At 48.6% G+C, this 19,086-nt stretch overlaps 8 protein-coding genes across 8 annotated transcripts; 5 read left to right on the forward strand and 3 right to left on the reverse strand.

Moving 5' to 3' along the window:
• Positions 1-6: 6 nt before the first annotated feature.
• ABOM_001691 (HNH endonuclease signature motif containing protein) lies at positions 7-1,035 on the forward strand (the record flags this gene model as incomplete). The annotated part of the gene is made up of 1 exon (XM_022528821.1): positions 7-1,035. One exon carries the CDS (start codon positions 7-9, stop codon positions 1,033-1,035), a length of 1,029 nt encoding a protein of 342 aa, XP_022393191.1.
• Positions 1,036-3,502: 2,467 nt separating this feature from the next.
• ABOM_001692 (fungal specific transcription factor domain-containing protein) lies at positions 3,503-5,198 on the reverse strand (the record flags this gene model as incomplete). The annotated part of the gene is made up of 2 exons (XM_022528822.1): positions 3,503-3,965; positions 4,036-5,198. Coding segments are annotated over 2 exons (1,626 nt in total), but the record flags the coding sequence as incomplete, so codon positions are not given.
• Positions 5,199-6,071: 873 nt separating this feature from the next.
• On the forward strand, positions 6,072-7,517 carry ABOM_001693 (MFS transporter; the record flags this gene model as incomplete). Its single annotated transcript, XM_022528823.1, has 1 exon — positions 6,072-7,517. One exon carries the CDS (start codon positions 6,072-6,074, stop codon positions 7,515-7,517), a length of 1,446 nt encoding a protein of 481 aa, XP_022393193.1.
• A 2,475-nt stretch (positions 7,518-9,992) lies between these two features.
• ABOM_001694 (arginase) lies at positions 9,993-11,078 on the reverse strand (the record flags this gene model as incomplete). Its single annotated transcript, XM_022528824.1, has 3 exons — positions 9,993-10,290; positions 10,361-10,947; positions 10,998-11,078. 3 exons carry the CDS (start codon positions 11,076-11,078, stop codon positions 9,993-9,995), a joined length of 966 nt encoding a protein of 321 aa, XP_022393188.1.
• A 713-nt stretch (positions 11,079-11,791) lies between these two features.
• On the forward strand, positions 11,792-13,730 carry ABOM_001695 (amidase; the record flags this gene model as incomplete). Its single annotated transcript, XM_022528825.1, has 7 exons — positions 11,792-12,058; positions 12,110-12,250; positions 12,301-12,571; positions 12,624-12,773; positions 12,822-12,979; positions 13,033-13,182; positions 13,230-13,730. The coding sequence occupies 7 exons, from the start codon at positions 11,792-11,794 to the stop codon at positions 13,728-13,730; spliced, it is 1,638 nt and encodes a 545-aa protein (XP_022393187.1).
• A 951-nt stretch (positions 13,731-14,681) lies between these two features.
• On the forward strand, positions 14,682-15,737 carry ABOM_001696 (nitronate monooxygenase; the record flags this gene model as incomplete). The annotated part of the gene is made up of 1 exon (XM_022528826.1): positions 14,682-15,737. One exon carries the CDS (start codon positions 14,682-14,684, stop codon positions 15,735-15,737), a length of 1,056 nt encoding a protein of 351 aa, XP_022393190.1.
• An 872-nt stretch (positions 15,738-16,609) lies between these two features.
• Positions 16,610-17,573, forward strand: ABOM_001697 (threonine ammonia-lyase; the record flags this gene model as incomplete). Its single annotated transcript, XM_022528827.1, has 2 exons — positions 16,610-17,149; positions 17,205-17,573. 2 exons carry the CDS (start codon positions 16,610-16,612, stop codon positions 17,571-17,573), a joined length of 909 nt encoding a protein of 302 aa, XP_022393189.1.
• A 512-nt stretch (positions 17,574-18,085) lies between these two features.
• Positions 18,086-19,053, reverse strand: ABOM_001698 (endoglucanase-1 precursor; the record flags this gene model as incomplete). Its single annotated transcript, XM_022528828.1, has 4 exons — positions 18,086-18,152; positions 18,205-18,535; positions 18,591-18,715; positions 18,773-19,053. The coding sequence occupies 4 exons, from the start codon at positions 19,051-19,053 to the stop codon at positions 18,086-18,088; spliced, it is 804 nt and encodes a 267-aa protein (XP_022393169.1).
• Between the last annotated feature and the right edge of the window lie 33 nt (positions 19,054-19,086).

Consider the following 19,086-nt stretch of genomic DNA (forward strand, 5'->3'; position numbering starts at 1 on the left):
TGATCAATGGCCTCTGCTGTGTCTATTGCCCCAGAGCTCATCTCTGAGGAGAGGTCCCTCATCCAGCGACTCAGCAAAGTCAACGGTCTTAGGGAAGTGGATTCGGCAACACATGCGATCCCGTGGTTATCAGATCTCAAGATCCTCCGGCGAAAGGTTGAATATATGGAGTCTGATCCCATGTTACGGGATGCAATGACAGTCAACTTGGGGAGCTCCCTGCTTGCTCTGGATGCCGTGAAGGTGTGGCTTGGGCGGTCGAAGGGAAAAACAGAGTCCACGACAACAAATGAACAACCCGCCGAACTCACCGAATCCACACCCTCATCTGAGACGTCCCAGAAAACGTCACGTAAACGAAAGTCAGAGGGACAGTCCAGCTCCCTAAGCAAACTTCCCCGGCAGACGCGATCTAAACCTGCGAAGGACACTGCCAGCGAGAGGGATAATGGGCGCTGTGTCATTACCAAGATGGGTAAGCCCGTCCATATATGCCACATCTACCGGCTTTCATTGGGAAATGAGACCGAAAGTGCACGGCCGATATTTTGGTCTCTTCTGCAAACTTTCTGGGATCCCGAGACGATCGCCAGCTGGAAGAGGGATATCATGGGCCTTGAAGGCACAGAGGTAACTCAAAACCTTCTATGCCTCTCGACTATGATGCACGACCTCTGGAACTCGGCACGTCTTGCCTTTGAACCCGTTGACATGTCTGAGGACAAGAAATTCCTTACAATGCGGTTCTGGTGGCTACCTCATCGAGACTACTCCCCGCAGGTGTCCCTAGTGGTGCCTCCCTCCCTCCCATCCGGCCCGAAGGCAAGTTCCGGCAATGCCAAGCTGTGGAATTGCGACACGGATGAACCCATCTACTCTGGCCAACTCATAACGATAAGGACCCAGGATCCGGAGGCGATGCCCCTCCCATCCTTTGCACTACTGAAAATGCAGTGGTTCTTGAATCGGATTGCTGCCATGAGTGGTGCGGCAGATGTTACGGATGAGGAACTCGAGGACTATTTTGGAGACTAATATGACTTTCGATATAGTGGAGTGGAGACCCCTGATGGTGATTCCACTTCTTTTGAGGATTAATTTCCACGTGCGCTTCGAGCTCACCCTCACCGGGCAGCTGGTGCCCAGGCTCTCGGATCCATCCCCCAACGATTAACTCACACGTCGACTCGATGTTGGACTCTGCTAATCCTCATGGTGCATCTAAGACAAGTTCACTAAGGGCTATTTTATAGTAGCAACTAACATGATATCACAGATAAGGGAGGATTGTTTTCAGTTAGCTTCTTAGTAGCAGGAGCTCGACAACTAGAATAATTACTAGCACATTATAAGCTAAGGAGATACAAACTAACAGGACATTACATCCCAGACATACTCCTCACACATAGAATAGGATAAACCATCGGAGAAGTTAAACGAATGCAACAGCACATAAACTACATATGCCTTTTGCATAGTCGCGCTAGTATATACCTACTTAGCCATCATAAACACTCTGTAAGCTCATCTATATGTCAAGAGCCGTCCTGGCCCTGCCTCATCCATAGGTTTCTAAACCAACCCTCACTTTTCTGAAGTAGCTCAGCGGGCGTCCCAGATTCAACAATAGTCTCTTGATCCATGACCAGAATGAGATCGAAGTCGACGATCGTGTTATGTCGATGGGACACTGTGATGACCGTACGATTTTCGAATTCTCCTCGGATCAAATTCATGATAGTCGCTTCTGTTTTCACATCCACAAGCGACGTAGATTCATCAAGCAGCAAGATAGGAGATAGATTCAACAGCGTCCGCGCAAAGGCAATTCGTTGCTGCTGACCAGAAGAGAGCGTGTCTTTTTTAATGAGGCTGTCTAGGCTGGATCGGTTGGATAACAGTGGGTTCAGCATTCCCACCAGAGAAAGGATAGAAGTAATGGCCTCGTCAGTATGTTTTTGCAATGGATCGAGGTTCAGACGAATCGACCTCGAGAAGACCAGTGGGTCTTGTGGTAATAAGGAAATTCCAGCAAATGGCGCTTTGAATCGACTTAATCACTAGTATGAGCAGGTTGAGAATAACGATTGCGAAGAATACAATCGCGACTAGTCGATGACTTCCCCTCAGCCATAACGTTCGTGTCTGGATGCAATCTAGAAGGGTACTAATACCAAGATATACACCCAACAAGAATGATGGACGAATTGAATGATGATGCTCTTGGTAGGACGTAATGGCTAGCGTCAGTGTGGTCACGTACTGCCGCTCCGAGCTGGCACTAACCTGATATCTTTATTTATTCTCCTTCCCGCCGGAACACATTTCCTAGATTACGATAAAGGATTATAGATTATTCTGAGAGATAAGATCCTCACCCAGGTGAATACGCTACTGATGCTTCTAGGGTGCTTCTTGGTTTTTATCGCACCAAAACTAGCCTCGCTCAGCATTGGGGTTGTGGTATTTGGTTTAGGAGAGTCATTTTCAGTTACAGCGAGAGCATTGGTAACCTCCCTTGTTGATACACCGTCGTTGAGCACAACTTATGCACTTGTGAGTGTGATGAGCTCAATTGGATCGCTGGTATCAGGGCCTCTACTGGTAGTCATATTATCATCTGGGTATGTCTGTGGGTGACGTCTGGCTCGGTCTGCTCTTTCCATTGGCTGTGGTGCTATACGGACTTGCTCTAATCGCTGCATCTGCAGTGAAGGTGCCTTGTGGAACTGCCTGATAAGGATGTGCATTACTGGAAAGTTTCGTCCAGGTTAGTTTCACCGGCGGAGCACCGACGGGGCAGCAAAAGGGAGGAGGAATCAAAATAGCGGATTAAAGGATCTGATCTAATAACATGCACATCATGCGCGGCTAAGAAGCCACTTGAACGAGGGATAGCCGCACACGTGGAAACTTCTTATCTGTGATGTAACATAAAGGCTCATCTCTGAGCAGCCGCATCTGCCCTGCATCACTGTTCCTTTGGCGTAGCTGGCAATGAAGTCGCTTCCGAGACAGCAATCCCCCGCAGCCCATAATCTCCACGCGATGCTTCCATATACAAGGTCCAGAAACGCACATGTATAACACGATAAAGATCATCCTGTCGCTTCATGAACTATGACCATCATTTAATTGCAATTCTATCAGAACCCTGCTCCTGAAGAAGCCATCACATTCGTTACTCAAGCCCTTTAGAAGATCAACCCATCTAAGCTCCGAGTACCTTTACAGGTGCGGGAGTGCTAATTACGAGATGATCGCCATGCAGCTAGGCATTCCTCCTTTCTCCAAGATGGCTTCATGCTAGCCCATGGGTTCTTCCCGTGTCATATTTTATTGCGTGTGGCATTTCATCCTCCAAACATCCCAAACACAGACTCATCAAGCCAAAAGGAATCATTTGGCAGAGTATCCCATAAAGAAGAATCCCAAGACTCGGCTTCGAGTGGCCGATGTATACCTCCATCACCGGCCGGATCTGATCTGACTAGATCATTACTTAGAGATGAGATCGATATGGAAAGGAGTTCAAGTGCTTACCACCAGGCGTTGGCGCATCGACAGCCTTGTCCTCAGCTTCAAGAAGATTTGCCACAGACTCAAGCCGTCGCATGAGAGACCTCAGCAATTTCAAAGGTCGTTTCAGGCCGTACGAGCAGCCCTTTTGGTATTCCAAAAGAGCCGAATAGAAAAAGCGGATACATTTCACGTCATTCTCGCCGTGGTGCGTATGTTGGAGCATAACGACTACGGCGCAATACGTCGCATATGATATGCCATATTGTGCACGTCGGAGAGTGAAGGTTTGCTTATAGGCCTCGACAAGCTTCCAGATCTTCAACGCAGCCTCGATACACCTCTGTCGAGACTCCTCAGCAGAGTTAGGGGGCAAAGCGCAGTTGAAATGGCCATGGCGAAGAAACGCCTGCTCCGTCAGGATAACAAGAGTCCAATGAAGAGCACTTTTTTTTTAAGTTATTGGAAGGATTAAACGCGTGGGGCATCCAATGTGGTAGGGTGTACTGTACTTACTGTGGGGTTAGCTGGTGAGGCGGACGCGTGGCGTCCAGCCCTGGCTCAAATTGCAGCGACGCAGGGAGGTTGTCTTGCCATTGACTGAGCTGCTCTGTGATACGATGTCTGGTTTGCAGAAGCACCGACGCAGACTCCGATGAGCTCTTCACGGAGTAGAAAGCATCTATTACGTCTCCTGCAATCACACAGAGCTGCAGCAGGGCTTGAAATGTGCTAATAGCGTACGACGGCCGACCCTGATATGTTTGAGGCATAGTCAACGCGACCTGATCCAAAGGATCGATATACGGTTTCCACTCCTCCATCTCCTCAAAGGTGTCCATCAATACTCGTGACACGTTCCCGCCCATCTCGCGCATTACGGGAGGCCGACCGAGAAACAGGGACTGGAACTTATCGCTCACAAACGCTCCCCAATAAATCCGTTTCTTTATCTCTTGTTCAATGGCACTCGCTTTGGATGTGGCGGGACATTCCAGATGACAGCCCAAGTCGATCATCATTTGGTAGCCCATTCCCGAAAGTGCCCAGCCTGCGCTCTGACGGCCATAGGGAACTAGACACGCTCCACATGTCAACAAAGCGACGACTGTCGGAAAAGAAGGCTCATCAATGAATTGAGGCAATAGCTGCTTGAACCGCTCGTAGAAGGCCAGCCCTTTCTCATTCGGTACTTGTGAATCACAGAATGGCGATACGCGATCACTGTAGAGACTGCTCTGTACGTATATTGCGTTCAACAGCAGTTTGTTCACGAATGGACCCTTTGTCATCAGACTATCCATAATTGCCGGGCGATATGTCAATAGGTATGACAAGTGTTGTCGGTTCCAGTGCAAGTCTAATAGATGCATTGCTAAATCTACGGGTACGCCATCGAAGTCCACATTCATTGTGAGGTTTGGTACCGATCTCAGGGTCAGCTCCTCCTGTCTGCGTATCGCTGCGTAGGAAATCAGCTGATCTTGAACTGTCTCGGGCAACAGATAGTTCGTGGCCAACTCTCCAGTTTGGCGATTTGCCACCGGCGTGTCGGACGACTCATCATGTAGCAGGCTTGTCGCACCATAGACCTGAGGCCCATTATCCGTGACACTCGTTTCTGGAGAAGGTGCCGCACGATAGCTTCCTCGTCCGCTAGTACGCAAGTGAAACCGGGTACCAATGCCAGGTGGAGACCCTTCGGCTGGCTGCAAGCTTTCTCGACAAGTAAACTCTACGAGTGACGATGGGCGGTTCTCGATCGCAGTGTTTTCGGTGATAGAGCTGTCTACCAGTCCTCCAAATCTCCCCTGCGAACCCCCAATCTGCTTTTCCAGGAAGCTTATATTCACCCTTTTTGGGCGGACACTAGTTCTCCTTTCATCCCGTGGATAGACGCACTCCGTATTTGTTCGCTTACATGCTGCACACTGTGGACGGTGGCTGTTACATTTGACCTGTGAGATCGTGTAAGCTGTGGCAGATAAACAGGACGCAAAGATTTGATGGAGAACCGAATCCTGACCTTTCGTTGACGACAATTCTTGCATGTCCGACATGTGGAGTCCTCTGATGAAATTGGCAATGGCCGTGCGCTCCCGGACGACTGCAGAGCCTGACTTCTCCGTAGCTGAGTCGGACTATCGGGCATGTTACGAGTTGCCCCCAAGCGACAGCTGATGTGATAGCGACATGTCCAAAGGCATCAGGACTAGTTCCGTCGTGAGGTTCGGACTTGTTTCTCCGTCGGCAATTCGGACATTACATAAGCACAGCTGAGCTGTGGATATCCGACGAGAAGAACTCGATATGATGTCTTGAGAAGCACATCTGGTACTCAATCAATGAACTCGCAGAGATGTGAGGCTATGGCCCCTCGGAGATTGCTTGTCCGAGTGACTCTAGACTGAGTGGGCCTTGGCTATCTTCAACTACCTTCAACTGCTTCTATCTTCCCTTAACAACGGTATATATTATGCCACAATGAACTCCCTACCTATCTCAACCACACCTCATGGTGATTTCTCATCAACCAAGCGTGGGGCGCAAAAATGGAGGGCACTGACGAAGCCAGGAACTTTCCTCTAGACCACCGTGCAACAGATTGGAATGGACCGGACGACCCCGACAATCCGCGAAACTTTCCACTAGCCAGAAAGGCTTTGGGTATTGCCAGTGTCACCCTGTTGGCATTTGTGAGTGCCTTTTCAGGTGCAATATATGCTCCAGCGCAGGATGGAGTAACGGAAGCGATGCACTGCAGCTCCGAGGTCGCAATTCTACCCCTGGCTCTGTATAATTTGGGACTAGCTTTTGGGCCTATTGTCGGAGCTCCCCTGTCCGAGACATATGGTCGTAAGGCTGTTTATGTCGTGACAACTCCAAGTTTTGTGCTGTTCATGGTGGGCGCAGCAGTTTCTAAGTCTATCTCGGGCCTGATTCTGTGTCGCTTCTTTGCGGCTGTCTTTGGGTCATCCAACGTCAGCAATGCCTCGGCGACTATCTTGGACTATACACATGACACCAATCGCGGCTCCGCCCTTGCAGTCTACTATGCAATACCGACGGTCGCGGCAACTGTAGCCCCACTTGTGGGTGGCTTTTTGATGATCCGGACGGAGGACTGGAGGTGGACACAATGGGTGCCTATCATTCTGGCCGGGGTCTTTTACTGTTTTCTCCTCTTCACCAAGGAAACGTATAAAGAGGTGATTCTACGACGTCGGGGGGTCCGACTAGGCTTGTTGAGTGGTGCATCACGCAACACCTTCGTTGGGGAAGGCGTTCGCTATTTCTTTGTCGTCCTTTTTCTGCGCCCAATGCACATGCTGCTTACCGAACCGATCGTGACCTTTGTTAGCCTCTACAACGGCCTTCTCTTCGGTATTCTGTATGCGTTTGTAATCTCGATCCCTTGGGTGTTTTCCAACTACTACGGGTTTGATCGAACTGGCCAGGCCCTTTCGTACCTTGGTGTGACTCTGGGCACTCTCATCGCCTGCCTCCCTCAAGTCCTGGTCGACAGGCTCTTCTTCCAAAAACGTTTGCGCACATGGAAAGAAGTGCATGGGTCAGGATTGAGAATGCCCCCCGAGGCTCGTCTAGTGTCAGCCTTAGGAGGCAGTTTCCTTCTCCCCGCGACGCTGCTGGTTCTGAGCTGGACGGCCAATTTCCGGGTCCATTGGATCGTACCCCTGATCTTCCAAGGTCTTTCAATGTTTAGTTGCCTACTGGTCTATTCTGGAGTCAACCTTTTCATGTTGGATACCTACGGGCCCCTTTATGGGGCATCCGCCTCCGGGGCGATGATGTTCAGCCGGTACATTCTGAGCTGTGCGTTTCCATTGTTCACCATCCAGATGTTTGAAGGTCTGGGGGTTGGTTGGGCAACCTCTCTCTTGGCCCTGTTGACTCTCCTGATGGCCCCCATCCCGTGGATATTTTGGATCTACGGACCGCGGATCAGGAAGGCGAGTAAATATGAGACCACATCATGAGGTCTGTGCCACCCTGAGCGGAAAGTATTGGTCAAACTGTGGGACAAACTATGAGACTAGCCTACCTTTCCAAAGACACAGCGGATGAGACAGGATGGGTAACATTGAGGCCGCGGCCCTGTGACACTGGGGGGGATGTCATCCAAATTGGAGTCTGAACAAGCTACGGGTGCCATTGATCTTCCTGGGTTAGGTTTAATGGTCAAAAGGAAGAATGTGGAGCGCAAGGAAATGATTCAGGAGAATACAATGCAAATGGAAAGTGGTAAGCTGAAATCGTGTGACCATATTAGTCGTTATATTAATCCTGCATAGAGAAGGGTTTCTTTCGGTCTGCGGTTGTCATAAACCGCTTTAGATCTGGTATATACTGTCCTCGGCAAATATGTCAGTCTAACAAATCTTCTTTCTCTGCTTTGGGTTTTATTGCAATGTCAACGCAGCACTGCTGGTAGTGTATCTAACAGAGTGGGGTACTTTCTTATATGATCCCACCTAATGTATAATGCAGACTATCTACGCGACCCGGGATCCTGGATAGTACTTGATAGCAGTTTCCACAAACTTATAGATCAGAGTGGGTGTGACCGTATAACTACTTTCTTTCATAATGCTATGAATTCTTTTAGAAATATACGGGCTATATAAAGATATTCCACAGAGACAAGAGCGGTGGATTTAGTATAAAAGATGCTTATGGGGGGTTGAGACAGCAGCTCGAGATATAGATAATAGCTAATCAAGTCATGACTCTAAGAATAGATTCTTCATTTGAGGAAAAATACTAGTTTTATTTAGCCAATATCCCCCTTATTGTAAGGAACGTATACAGTGAGACGACGGGGGTAGTAATTTCGTCCATAGGATGGGCCCTGAATAATCCAGTGGAGCGAGAATGATAGAGCCGTAGGTCGGATGCCCAGAGTCCCAGTGATTACCAGTACCAAGTACCAAGACCAACTGTATCCGATGGTTGCATGTATTTATTTAGGCCCGAGACCCGCAGTCGAAGGTACATGCATACATTCCCATTGGAGACTTTCCATTGCACCTCCTATTCACAACCCACTTTCACCCATGAAGCAGACCTCCGACCTTACTATAAGAGCTGGTAGATGCATGGCAGCCATAACAAGAGACCCCTATGTAAACCCTTGCAGCAAGTGAACTAGTACATACGACCACAGGGTGTGGAGAACAGGGCTTCCCGTCCGCTCAGCCGTACTTAAGCCACACGCCGGGAGGTTAGTAGTTGGGTGGGTGACCACCAGCGAATCCCTCCTGTTGTATGTTTTTCTCATTTTTATGAATCCTATATAATTTGTGCTCTTGCTGCTTTACACCTTCTTTACCATCAAGAGCACTCTGTATCCCTCCTGAAGGCTATTTAAAACCTATTTCTTGCGTCACCCGCCGACGCATTGTATTTGAATCCCGTCTCACACTGAAAGTTACGGCAGCCCTCGGACCCTTTTGATTGTTATTATCTATTGCAACTCGGTACAGACATGATCTGGGTTACCTATAGCTTTAACCTCGATATGGAACTGATGTAGGTTGTTACCCAGCGAAGCTATTGGCGAGACACATGGTGACTACGGCATTTTACTAAGTAGCAAAGGACGCAGAGAGAAAATTGTCTAAACTTACAAGAGGCCTCTTATACTCCAAGTAATACTTGTGTCTGTTATAAAGATTCCCCGCACCTGAGCCTATTGAACTGGGTCTACCAACGATAGAAGGAATTGAAGATATACGATAACGGCTGTTCAGGGCCTTATAATGTGTCACGCCCGAGAGAGCCTTAACGAAGAGTAAGAATCTTTAGCTATCAAGCCGAAGTTGTCTAATCATAGTAAAGAATAGAAGCAAGGAAGAGGAATTATATTTATAGGAAGATAGATATTCCTTTCAGTCAGCGTTTCTTCAGAAAGACTTACTTGTATCCAACTTCTAATTCTGTAGAGGACTAATGGACACAGCTTCATAAGATCATAGATGCTGCTCTGTAGTACTGTGGTGTCCATCCTAATCAGATCACTGCGAAGTCATTCTTATCGACAAGCTCCCAGCCTGAGCTTGACGGCCTAAAGGTTAAAGACTGTTTTTCTAACATGGACGAAGCTCTTTCCACGCGACTTGCTCTTCTGTACAATATTGAAGTATCTCGCAGCGGCTTTGGAGCTATGAGACTATTCTAAGGGCTTTGGTAATGGGAAACTGCCCGATAACACTCGGTGTAGTTCTGGGAAATCCAATAAAAAGAGCATGATCGATTAAAACTGGTCTTGTGCTGACAACTCCTACCAAATTTACTAATATTGATACAAGCACTCAAATCCGTTCTGTATTTGCCGAATGTACCCATTATCTCTATAATTTAGCTGGACTAGAGTTCTATACTATAAATGTACCGCTCTTATCACCGAAAGCCCGTACAAAGGCAAATAATCTGATCATTGAGACAGAAGCTGGCTACCGCATTCCAAGTGCATTTTTGATGACCCAGCATCCAGATTCTACCGTCACATCTAATTTTGATGGCTCAATCTGTGGATTGATTTCAACCAAATCCATAGCAACCAAGCTTCCTGCATTGGAGAGGCGTTGCACGATATAAACACCCTCGTCTCGTGTCAACCCTGGAGCAACGGGGAATCCTGTAGATGGGGCCCATTCTGGGTCTAAAGAATCGATATCAAATGAAACATGCAACGGTGTCTCATTACCGAGGTATTCCAGCGCTGAGTCCATGACCTTATGAATACCGTGTCTGGCGGCGCTGTTAGTGGTCGGCAGGAATAGAATGATGAAAACGCAATGGTACAGACAGTTGGACTTACTCCCTAACATCATCGATATAAAAAGCCCTGACCCCATGCTTCGCAATGATGTCCTTCTCGGCGTCATCAACATCCCGAAGACCAACATATACAAACCTGTGCAGATTGATGAGATTGCTTTCCCCAATCCAATCAAAAATACCGCTCTCTTTCATTCTGACAAGACCAGAAACAAAAGCGACGGGCATTCCATGAATCCTACCGCTATGACTCGTCTCCGGTGTGTTGATATCAGCGTGCGCGTCGATCCATAGCACGCCAATCTCGCGACCCGAATGTCTTTCGTGGATGGCTTTAGCAACGCCGGAGATGGTACCAATCCCGATTGAATGATCGCCACCTAATGTAAGAACAAACTTCCCTTCCCGTGCCTGGTTATACACGAGCTCACTGATCCGCTTGGTAGCCCTGCTCACCGCACGGGGTTTCTTCATGCCCTGGAAATCATCATCGATGATATGATCAGACTGCGAGTAGGGCGCAGTGTGCTCATCAAAGCTGATCTCGATGTTTGACTTGGACTGTATCTCGTTGAAGACACCGGAATCTATTACTGCGTCCGGACCTCCCTGGGCACCATCCCTGGGCTAAATCATCGTTAGATACGATCTAGACAACGGCAAGGTGCAGTACATACCGCACCACAAGATACATTGGCTGCCACCACGGCCAGGTGAGGACTGGCCAGAAACCTTGGCAGCTGAGCCTGTTGAGTCATGTGGCGTCCGCGTACAGGGAATTCAGAGAGGGCTCTTCGGGTTGCAAAGCTAAACATCTAGGACGAATGGAAACGTATGGAGTGTAACGCAGATGTGACAGAATCAAAAGGGCAAAATCAAGGAGAGTCGCGAAATGGGTTTCCCTCATCGATCTATTGGTGGCTCATTCTCCTTCAAATTCTTCTTTCCATATCGGCTGCATTCAACTTTAACGGTAGGGCTCGCCCCACTTACAGGGACCCGCAGTGGGAGCTTCCTTTAAAGTTAAGTATAGGCGACCTGCGCCCTGTTGTCACGGATTTTGCGAAAATGCCGACTGCCGTGGGAGGGTCTTAGAGGTCGGGCCAATCCAATCTGTTAGAGCTACAGGGCCAGATCCCGAGAACTACTAACAGGCTTTGGTGCATTGATAGAAGTACAGAATGGGTATGTAATGTGGGTCCTGACAACTCCAAAACCACCTGGCCAAGATAAACACGAGATAACCGGTTCTATCGCCCAATTAAGAGCTAGAAAACCTCACTTATGCTTCCTTTTCTCCTTACACCGTCCGTATGGCCGCGAGACAAAGTTGAGGTTGCGGGGTAACCCCAAATTTGAGACTTGGAGACATTGGAGATATAAAACAAGGTAGTCCAGGGAAATGGTCTCATGTAGGCACCACGTTGCTTGCTCTACCATCGTCTATAGTCCAAGCTATCACTTTTTCACTATGTCATCTGCAAGTTGGGAAGATCTTGCCGCGGATAAGAGGGCACGTCTGGAGAAGTCCATCCCAGACGAATGGAAAATCAAGTCAGTCCCAACGGTAGGCTCGGTCATTGATCTACCTGAGAGGTCTGGGATTCTGTCGCCTTCTGAAATAAAGATTACAAACTCGTCAGCCACAGAACTCGTCGCTCAGTTAGCCGACGGCACGCTGAAGTCCGTGGATGTGACCCTGGCATTCTGTAAAAGAGCTGCACTGGCCCATCAGCTTGTAAGTATGACCTTCGCTTCGGTCGGAGATACATGATACCAATGCGAATAGGTTAAATGCGCACATGACTTCTTCCCAGAGCTAGCATTAGCCCAAGCCAAGGAGCTTGATAGGTACTTCGAAACACACAAGAAACCTGTGGGGCCATTGCATGGATTGCCGATCTCTTTGAAAGATCAATTACGTGTCAAGGTAAGATGAGTTTCCCACGCTGGTGTGCATCTCTCCTAATACAGAACTAGGGAACTGAAACATGCATGGCCTATATCTCTTGGCTGGGTAAGCGCGACACCAGCGATTCGATACTAACTGCCTTGTTGCGGAAAGCGGGTGCAGTATTTCTAGTCAAGACGAGTGTACCGCAAACATTAATGGTATGCGAGACCGTCAATAATATCATCGGTCGCACGTCAAACCCAAGAAATCTCGACCTCTCCTGCGGCGGAAGTTCGGGAGGCGAAGGTGCCATGATTGCAATGCGTGGAGGTGCCATCGGTATAGGAACTGATATCGGTAAGCTGCCACCATTAAAGCATTAGGCTTAATAGACACTAATGACCTTCAGGTGGATCGATTCGTGTCCCAGCTGCATTCAATTCTTTATATGGGATCCGTCCAAGTCACGGTCGTCTGCCGTACGGTGGTATGACGAACAGCATGGAAGGCCAAGAGACGATACACAGCGTCGTTGGACCCATCGCCCATTCTGCTCAAGGTAGGTTTCTCAGGTATATCCTAACCGTAAAATACTAAAGCCCTTTAGATGTCAGACTCTTCCTCCAATCTGTCCTCATGGAGGAACCTTGGAAGTATGATTCGAAAGTCATCCCACTTCCTTGGAGGGACGCCGAGGAGAAGGCCACCCAAGGTAAAATCGCCGAGAAGGGGCTAAACCTCGCCTTTTACGATTTCGATGGTGTTGTAAGTATTTCTAACTGCCCATTCATGTGTTACACTGTTTAACGACGGAAAAGGTACGTCCACACCCTCCAATTACGCGTGGCGTTGAGATTGTCCGTGCTACGCTCGAGAAGAACGGACATACTGTGGCCCCGTGGACACCCTACAAACATGGGTTTGCCGTTGATCTAGCCAACAAAATCTACGCTGCAGATGGAAGCACAGTAAGTGGCATCCCATGAAAATTAGGATGCGTGCTAACATGATGCAGGATGTTTACAAGCACATCAGCGCCTCAGGAGAACCCGCTATTCCGAACATCAAGGATCTCATGAATCCCAACCTACCTAAGGCAGATCTGAACGAGGCATGGGATGTACAGCTGCAAAAGTGGCATTATCAGTGCGAATACTTAGACAAATGGCGCGAATGGGAGGAGCGAACGGGCAAGGAGCTCGATGCTATCATCGCCCCGGTAGCGGCGACAGCTGCAGTCCGCCACAACCAATTTCGGTACTACGGGTATGCTACTGTTTTTAACGTGCTAGATTTCACTAGTGTTGCTGTTCCCGTCACGTATGCAGACAAGGCGGTGGATCGCAAATTGGCGGGTTATTCGCCGATTAGTGATATGGATAAGGCGGTTTATGCCGAGTATGATCCGGAGGTTTATCATGGCGCCCCCGTTGCCGTGCAGATTATCGGCAGGCGCCTTAGTGAGGAACGGACGTTGGCTATTGCGGAGTATATTGGGAAGTTGTTGGGTCACTAGGTTGCAAACTCGGGTTTTCTCACTACTTCCACAGTGTATCAAGTGAGACTAATTGTTTTTCTAACACTTTACGAGACCATGCTCAGTAGTTCGCTATTGAAAACCAGCTTATGCGTACCTATTGGTTCTTGTGATCTAAGCAATAGCCGGAGACGCTCCACTCTTCGTATTCCGAAAGTACTCCAAAATCCTAAGTACAGCCCGTATCCAACGCCTTGCTGCGTGACGTCACATACCTAGGGATGTCATTCTTCAGGCCCTCCCGCTTCTATCAAGAGCATTCAAGGGCATTCCACAGTAGCATAGATCTACCAAGCACAGCTCTTTCTATATGTCAGGACAAACAAACACCATGTAGAAATCTGTATCTTCACATGCATGACGAGTATAATCGGGATGATGAACGCTCTTAGTGGGGGGCGCGGCCCGCAGTGCGGACGGACGGAACTTTGTGCATCATCCACTGTCGTTCCTTTCTCCTGGTTTTACGTCGTGACTGACCCCGTTCTAGCCTTCGTCGACTATTGCCAGCCGTCGATTGCTAAGCAAACGTTCAAAAGTGATCTTTGGTCACCCAACTATATATGGAGTACTCATGATCTCATGTATGATTAGCTACCGCAACCATTATGACCTTTGGCCTTTCCAAGCCTACCTCCCTTCGCCATTTAGCCTCACATTATAGCCACACTGTATACCCTTCCATATACATACCATCCGGAGATGGACCACAATTAGGAAGGAATGAGGGCTCCAGGCAGCATGTGACAGGCGACATGTGACATAACTCCGCAATATCCGCACCCCGCGGAGCTTAGCTCCGGCCCCGCCTCTTGGCCAACTTACTTGAATCCTGAAGATCCTCCGCCAAACACTCTATATAATCCAACTTCCCCCCCTGCCCACCCTGAAGATATCCTAGTAAATATGTCAAAAGCTTTACGCCTCGCCATGAGTTTATCACGATCATATCCATGGGTAGCCAATCCCTTCATTGTCGGCGCGCCAATGCGTGTGATGTCAGGTCCCGCCCTTGCCGTAGCCGTATCGCGCGCCGGCGGCCTAGGCTTCCTCGGACCGGCTGTTAAGACACAAGATATGCTCGTCGACCTTGAGAAGGCGTCAACACTCGTAGAGGATGCCCGTAAATCCTCGTCCGCCTTCTCATCGTCTACCAATGTCCTTCCTATTGGCGTCGGGTTCCAGCTCTGGAGCGATGACCTCGCCACTGCGGTCTCCGGTATTCAGAAGTTCAAACCATGCGCTGCATGGCTCTTTGCCCCGAAGGGCGGTCAGGAAGATTACGACCAGTGGTCGCGCAGCATCCGCGACGCGTCATCGCAGACCCAGATCTGGATCCAGATCGGTACGCTAGCAGAGGCAAAAGGGCTCTTGAAGGGATCTGAACGACCCGATGTGATTGTTGTCCAGGGATCAGAGGCTGGAGGCCATGGTCGACATCAGGATGGACTCGGACTGATGACGCTACTTCCGGAAGTCGTTGACGCCTTGGCTGGTAGTCAGATTCCGATCTTTGCAGCTGGAGGTATTGCCGATGGGCGAGGAGCTGCAGCGGCACTTTGTCTAGGTGCTGATGGTGTTGTCATGGGAACGCGGTTTTTGGCCTCCGAGGAGGCGCGTATTAGCCGGGGGTATCAGGGTGAAATTGTGCGAGCTACTGACGGTGCGGCTTCTACAACGCGGACATTACTTTACAATCATCTTCGTGGCACGATGGGCTGGCCTGAGCCGTATATGCCGCGTACTATCATCAACAAGAGTTTTATTGAGCACCAGGCTGGCCGGTCATTTGATGAGTTGAAGGTGGAGCATGATCTGGCTCTGAAGGCTGGTGATGCTGGTTGGGGCCCAGAGGGACGACTAGCTACTTATGCTGGTGCGTCTATCGGATTGATTCATAATGTCAAGGATGCTGCAACTATCGTGCATGAGGTTCGAGAGCAGGTGCTTGAGCGGCTGGGTCCTGACGGAAGGTCTAAGATTTAGGTTAGGCGCGATGTAGATTACGGCTTTGCTGTTTAAAAATGTTCAACTAGAGATAATGAATCGGTTACGCATAACGTCAATATAGTTTATACTTCTATACAACGTACATTTGCCTTCCTCCTACTCTTATCTACGCATCATTAAATACCGTTGAATGTGTGTACTGGGAAAGGCCTGCTATGTAGGACGTCATACCGTCACTGAGAGCTGTCCTAGCACTATAACTGTCGTCTACTGCATTTGACTATCATCTAGCCTCAAAGTCCAAAGCCCACTGATTTGAGTTAAACCAAATTGAGTTCTCCATAGCTTAACGTCTGGAACCAAGTATTGCTATCTAAAGAGGTACAATAATAAGGCAGTGAATAGATTCTGTTATAAGGCTGTTACTTTTATTCAATCATTTCCTACCCACTCCTGAAGCAAAAACCCGAATTATCTTGACGTGATGTTAAATTCACGCTTATTTTAGGAAATATCTGTTGCATGCACGATATCATTTCGTCCCCCTAATACCACAACAATTCGTTCATGAAGATGCCCACAACTCTTCGGCTTTGAGTCTTTCTAGATACTTGCTTGCAGAGGTGCATTAGATATTAAGGCAGTTCACTCTTTGAAGATCTTGGCGTCCATAAATGCTGCTATTTCTTGTCATACACGGGTCTATTATCGGGAGAGCTAAGCCAATTCAGGCAATTTAGGCGTTCAAACCAATCATATCTATCTATATGGTGGGCCTATATCATCTCAAGACGAACCACCACAAGATCGAGGGGATCTTGCAAGTTAAAGAGGACAGCACTGCCCAACATTCCAATTCTTCTCATCTGCCGCTATCTACCACATATCCTCGATCAAAGAATAGAAAAATGCAGAACTCAGTCTACGAAACAGCCGCCAGTGCAGTCCAGGCAAGGAATCGCATCCGCAGCCACATCTACCAAACGCCCCTCATTCCAGCCCGAGCGCAAGGCAAATCCAATGGCGCAAAGGTGCTATTCAAAGCCGAGAACTTCCAACTGACAGGATCGTTCAAGATCCGCGGCGCAATGTCCAAGATGTCTGGTCAACCTGCAAACGGGCCATTAATAACAGCCTCGTCGGGTAACCATGGGATAGGCGCCGCATGTGCAGCGCAGGCACTCTCCAAAGATCTCACTGTTGTCCTCCCGGAAACGGTAGTGCCTGCGAAATTAGAGAAGATCAAGTCCTACGGGGTGAATGTTATTCTGCATGGAGCTGAAACTGGGCTTGCCGAGCAACACGCTCAGCGGCTTGCTGCTGAGGAAAAGTATACTTATATTTCGCCGTACAATGATCCTGATATTATTGCCGGGCAAGGGACTATTGGATTGGAGATTCTCGAACAGTGTGAACAGGTGGATAATGTTTCGTCTCTATGGGTGGTGGTGGGTTGATTAGCGGTGTTGGGGCGGTCATGAAGGCGTTCAGCCACGTACGAAGATCTATGGCGTTTCTGCGATTAACTCGAAAGCCCTCGCCGAGTCCATGGCTGCGGGCCATGTAGTTGAAACGGAGCACAAGGATACGCTGGCTGATGCCGTTGCTGGAGGCATCGATACGGATACAATCACACTTCCGTTGGCAATGTCCGTGGTAGATCACGTCATTGAGTGTGACGAGGACGAGATTAAAGCCGCCTTGAAGATCATGGCGTTTGAGGAAAATATGAACGTTGAAGGCTCTGCAGCTCTTGCTTTAGCTGGCTTTAATAAGGTCGCCCAACAGCTTACCAACCAAACCAGCGTTATCGTCTTGTGCGGTGCGAACTTTGACCAAGGTGTCTTTAAGCGTGTGATTCTGGATCTTTGACAAGAGTACACCCCTTATTATGTTATAGATACCAAGTTCATAGACTTACTTCAGGATTGATCAAACACAACACCACTTTTATCATATCATGATATTCAGGTGATATTTGGATATCCTATTCAAAATCCAGAGTACCAAAACCAAGGTGCTCAGCTAATTCAGGCCAAGAGCGGAACTTGGCTTCTTTTCCAGCACTCTCGCTTGATATATTTTGTTTTTAGACCCGCTGCCTTCACAAGCCGAACCTTCTATGGAATGAAGAACTCAATGGGCGCAGGAAACGTGGAGGCTGTGGACATAGGTAATGGCCAACCCTGTCGGCCAAGACTGCGGACATGGTGGTTCGATATTTGTACATATAACTACCCTAGCACCAGCTTTGCATGAATAACCTAGGGGCTCCGAAAGTACATTATGAAAGTAGGCCAAGGACACGCCAATAAAAAGACATCAGGCTATGCGCACAAAATCCAGTTCATTGGCAGTGAAGGACTCAATCATATATCGATAGCTTATGCAAGATTAATCTGCAATCCGAGGGTGGCGTTCATGACAGAGTTGCCATAAAAGAACTCAGTTCTGTACAAGTTGTTAGAGATTATTGAAGCGAGGTAGGAGATCAAGAACATACCCAGCATTACCAACGTTTACATAGGTCGACTCAGTAAAGCGTCCCAGCTTTGACAAAGCAAGAAGCCAATCCTTCAAATCACCGGTGAAGGTTCCCTCGAATTGTGTATCGGGCATCAGGGTGCTGACGGTGATACCGGTATCCTCGTTGACATCTTCATACAGTTTCCAAGAGGTGCCGAAGAGATCGTCAATAGTGGCAACAGCGCCGTTGGTCCAGCCGATGGGAAGCTGTCCACCCTCGTACTGCAGCCAGAGCATCAGCTCCCGAGAGGAAGAAGAGGTGGAATCGCCCTTGACGTCGTTTGTCATGAAATCGAAGCAGATATTTCCTGTTAAATTGTCCATAAGCTATGTCATCAAGAACTTGGGAAGACATGAGCATACCCTTGTAAGCAGTTGTGTTGGTACGAGTCCAGCTGTAAGTGCTAGGAATCGAGTTGATGGCCGACAACTTTGTTTCGAGGTTCTGGGTAAGACCCACGAAAGAGTAGCCTTTAGGCACATTGTTCCTGTAGGCCCACGTTAATTCCAAACTCTAGAGCCCAATTACTAAGAGGATCCCCTACGTGCTCTCAACATATTCAATGTCTGTCACGCTGTTCCATACGACTTCCTTAGTTCCGCTGTTGGACGTGGTCACTTGGTCATAGTTGGTGCATTGCGTGCCGACGATCTGGTTCGCATTGTAAAGCATGTTGTAGACGATCCATGGTGTGTCCTGCAGAATCACGTAGTCGTAGTCTCCACAGTGCTCGCTCGCCGCCTGGGCTCGAGAGGAGAGAGCAGGAAGGGCAAGGGCAGATGCCGAAAAGGAGAGGGCCGCCAGGGCACGGGAGAGGTGAACCATGTTGATAGAAAAGAATGTATAATTTAAAAGCAA

Source organism: Aspergillus bombycis (assembly GCF_001792695.1).
Source record: "Aspergillus bombycis strain NRRL26010 chromosome Unknown contig00008, whole genome shotgun sequence".
NCBI lineage: Eukaryota > Fungi > Ascomycota > Eurotiomycetes > Eurotiales > Aspergillaceae > Aspergillus > Aspergillus bombycis.